The sequence below is a fragment of the Bidens hawaiensis genome, unplaced genomic scaffold (genome assembly GCF_021521415.1).
Source record: "Bidens hawaiensis isolate Kalapana, Puna unplaced genomic scaffold, B.hawaiensis_p1.1 tig00419633_1, whole genome shotgun sequence".
Lineage (NCBI taxonomy): Eukaryota > Viridiplantae > Streptophyta > Magnoliopsida > Asterales > Asteraceae > Bidens > Bidens hawaiensis.
The window spans coordinates 21,770-25,932 of NW_027504917.1; the positions used below are offsets into that span (position 1 = coordinate 21,770).

The 4,163-nt window shown below is 37.1% G+C and overlaps 1 protein-coding gene across 1 annotated transcript; it reads right to left on the reverse strand.

The window, feature by feature from the left end:
* Positions 1–2,411: 2,411 nt before the first annotated feature.
* LOC143609423 (uncharacterized protein C24B11.05-like) lies at positions 2,412–3,887 on the reverse strand. The gene is made up of 7 exons (XM_077084179.1): positions 3,746–3,887; positions 3,565–3,662; positions 3,433–3,470; positions 3,264–3,351; positions 2,912–3,178; positions 2,746–2,811; positions 2,412–2,668 (listed from the first exon to the last, which is right to left on the reverse strand). The coding sequence occupies exons 1-7, from the start codon at positions 3,885–3,887 to the stop codon at positions 2,513–2,515; spliced, it is 855 nt and encodes a 284-aa protein (XP_076940294.1). The 3' UTR covers positions 2,412–2,512.
* Positions 3,888–4,163: the final 276 nt, after the last annotated feature.

The window sequence follows — 4,163 nt, forward strand, 5'->3', positions numbered from 1 at the left end:
CGTAACTGCCAACTACAAAGGCATTGGTTGGGAATATTCTGAATTTCAGTGGTTGTTGTATGTAATCAAGATGGGATTCTGTACTCTTACATGATATGTAACAGTTAGACATCTTGGCGCCTTCATTGATTCAAACTGGTAAAGTGTGAGGCCCGCCCAAACTTAGTGTGTGTTTGATTGGACCACTTTGACTCGAGAACGAAAAAAAAATGATTGAACGCCATATGAGATTGAATAAGATCCATGTCTCATTGTTCAATTGGTGCCTTATACAGAAATAATAGATGACAACGATTACTATAAGTTCATTATCTTGCAATAAGTCTTTTGGGGACAGCCATGTGTAGCTAGAGCACCGCTGGTTGTCAGCGTTGAGAAACTTAACCTGAATCCGTCCAAGTGGGAGACTGTTGGAAATATGGACCGGTTCGCTTAAGTCAACGTGACCGATCGGGTTGTGACCCGTGAGAGTTACACCGTGGGTAATGAACATAAGCCGCTTACGCAAGTTAACCGGTATTGACTTACGAACGAGATATGGACCTTTAAAAGGATTGGGCTTGAGATGGGCTTGGTGACCCGACATGATTAACTAGTTATATTAACTGGTTAATATGTCATTAAGGATTATGCAAGAAAGAAACAAGAAACCCTAGCCACCCTTTGCTCTCTCTCTCTCTCTCTCTCTCCCTCTCGACTCCTCCTTGCTGCCGCCGCCCAGCCACCACCGGCCACCGCAACAAGCCTGCAGCAAGCCGCAGCCCATTCGTCGTCGCCGCTTGTGCCATCACCGCTGCCAGTCCTTTCGTGCACCGCCACCATTGGTCGTTAATCTCGTTTGGTCACCTAGCGTCGTCCGTTAGCCCGCGGTGTCTCAACCATTTAATTTATTAACCGAGGTTAACTTATAAAATGTCGTGAATATTATTTATTCACTTTGTGTTTTAGACTCGTACTCGTATTGTTTGTAACCGGATCCTGTACGGTTCCTAAAAGTGATGATTACTCGTTTTGTATTCCACTACGTGTTCGTATTATTAATTGGTTAATAACTATGAAATGATTTTTAATAAACCGGGTTTAAATGTTGAATCGTTGACTGATCACCACTGGAACCCAACAATTTTTTAGCCCCTCCACTACACAGTCTTACACCCCAAAAGCAAAAACCAACCCTTTACTGACCGGAGCGTCACATGGCGTAAGTTGTCTCATTTGTAGCCCCTCCACTACACATAGCCTTACACTTCGTATTTTCTAAGCCAATACATGCACCAACCCATTAATTCCCATATGGAGCCGCCCTTCATTTGCATAGGTACTTGAAGAAAGCCCCAGACAAAGGCATCTTATTTTAAAAAAGATCGAGCCTTAATATTGGATCGTATTCTGACTCAAATTGTGGTAAAAACACAAAGATTGGTCACAAGGTTTGCATCTTCATAGGGCAATCCCTGGTTTCATTGAAAAGAAAGAAACAAGATATTATTTCAATGTGTTCTAATGAAGTTGAGTGCAGATTAATGTGCGCTGAAGTTGAGTACAAATTAATGTGCGCTTCCACACGTGATATCATATGAATTATAAATGTGAAGGAATTGCATGCCCCTATCAACCTTCCTATAAACTTATTTTGTGAAAACTATTATACTATCTCCATTGCTGCAAATCCGGTTTTCCAGGACCACATTAAACACTTCGAAGTTGATCTATTTTTCCATAAAGACAAATTCACTGATGGGTTGATTAAAACCATGGCTTCGGACTCTAACAACCAACTTGTAGATGTCTTCCCATAAACTTATTTTGTGAAAACAATGTTACGCTATCTCCATTGTTGCAAATCTGGTCTTCCGGATCGCACTAAACGCTTCGAAGTTGAGCTATTTTTCTTACGGCTAAAATCACTTATGGGTTAATTAAAACCATGGCTTTGAACTCTAACAACCAACTTGTAGATGTCTTTACAAAAGGTATGTTGGTCTCTCAATATGATTTCTTATATGATAAATTATCTATGTGTGACATGTTTGAATTATTAAATTAAGGTGTTAAGTTTTTTAATTCGATAATATTTACTATTTAATAATCTTTTCTAATTCTAGTTTTTTATTTTCTTAAATTTTGAGGCCTTAAAATTCTGAAAATAGTTGATGTCTAAGGACCATAATGTTGCAATTCTTTGATGACCACTACATCTGGCCCATCTCAATTTGTTAGTCTTTGTATAAATCAAATGTCGCGTAGCTGTTCATGGCTGCCTCTCTTTTCAAATTCAACGACTATTGGTGTTACGAACCCACAGGCACGTGGTCTTCATCTTTTTCTTTGTAATTTGTGTTGATTTTAACTATAAGAACCTCGATTACCAGTTTGTAATAGATATTAGTATCTTACATAACTTGATAGCATTGCCAACAAATACATAAGTTAAAACTTACAATTTACATAATTTGGATAACTGAAACTTGAAATGGAAAACTACATGAAAAGAATAACCATAGTTGTAGACCTAAGCTTCCACAGGAGTCTCAGTCGCAATCTTTTGTGACAAACTAACACCTAATGATTTACTAATCGATTCCCATAGCTCTGGCAGTGCTTCCTTCATATTGTGAATGCTTTCTAAAGTATAATCCACCCCTGTTGTGCGTTGTGATGACCCAACCTATTTATTTGGACACACCATTAAGAAAACACAGCATGCCAAGTATCAACATTTGAACTTATAATAAAGTGACATACCAACACAGTGGTGAGCCCCATGAGTTTTGAAGTTTGTATATTGCGTTTACTGTCATCAAAGAACAACTGAAAAACCAAAATTAAAATATTGTGAGATGTATGTTATGAGCTTATGACAATATGATGATTTTATCTTATTGGTCCCAGTTGAAATTCCTTGACCTACAGTTTTATGAGGGTTAATATTTGCAATCTTGAAAGCCTGTTGGAAGGCGTTTTCAAAGGGTTTACAAACAATAGGACTCTCGGGTATCGCAACACCACATTCACCAATACTATCATATCTGATAAAAGAACCCTTGGGCACATCAGGATTGGTGATTTGGTTTCTAGAATTTAAAGACTCGAAACATATGACATCGTCAAAGCAGTCCACTAGTCCAAGTCGATGAAGAACTTCAGCCACATGTCCCTCATTTGCATTTGAGAAAATCTATGATATCAATACAATTAAATATTATATTTGATACTTTACATTAATCACGAAGTTTGTAACCATCCTAAAAAGAGAACCTTACCACTTTCCTTATGGGCAAGCTATGTAAAAGAGTTCTCAAAATCGGGTCGGGTTTCAAATATTGATAAGGCAATCTCCCATGGACAAAACTGTTAATAACCAATATCATACACATCAGAGTTTGAAGTTTATATTTAGATAAAAAGAAAATAAAGAAAAGGATTCGGTACCTATGGTAATGGTCATAGTCGAAATCATAGCCAAGAGCCTATACGATGAAACCATTGTAGGTTTTATAATTTATCTCATATAATGAATGATTTTATAAAAATTAGAATTTAAACAATAAGATCATATCATACCCTAAGGCCAGCCATTGTTGTCCCGTAATCCTTGTAGAGTTGAGCAGACAGTTCCGGAATTTGGTTTTCGTCTATATGAAGCTCATTCACCATATACTCTAAAAAATTGTAACATTTATTAAATTCAAATTATGATTAGAAAAGGGTCATGTATATATATTGTATATATGCTATACAATACCTGTGACGTTTTTGGTGCATTGTGCTTGCAAACCGGAGCTGAGAGGATAAATGGTATCATCAACATCTAACAGTCCAGCACAAGAAGATATAGAAATGTCAATTAAGTTATGAAAAGATGAAGCATTAGAGTCTTTTGACATTAAGAAACTAGAGGCTTACCAAAGAGAAGGCATTCGTATTTCGACTGTGCGAACTGATTTTGGTATTCCATTTTCGAACTACCTGCTCGACCATGTGATTATTCAGAACTTAAAATCATATTCCAAAATTCAAAACCAGAAGGTAAGATGAAGACTTACCAAAGAAAACAACTAAGTGGAAGGTGCAAGCAAGAAGTAGAGGAATGAATGTGACTTGAAATGGAATTGAAGACTTAATTTATAGGCATTTGTAAAAGCGAACTGGATCATGATTAT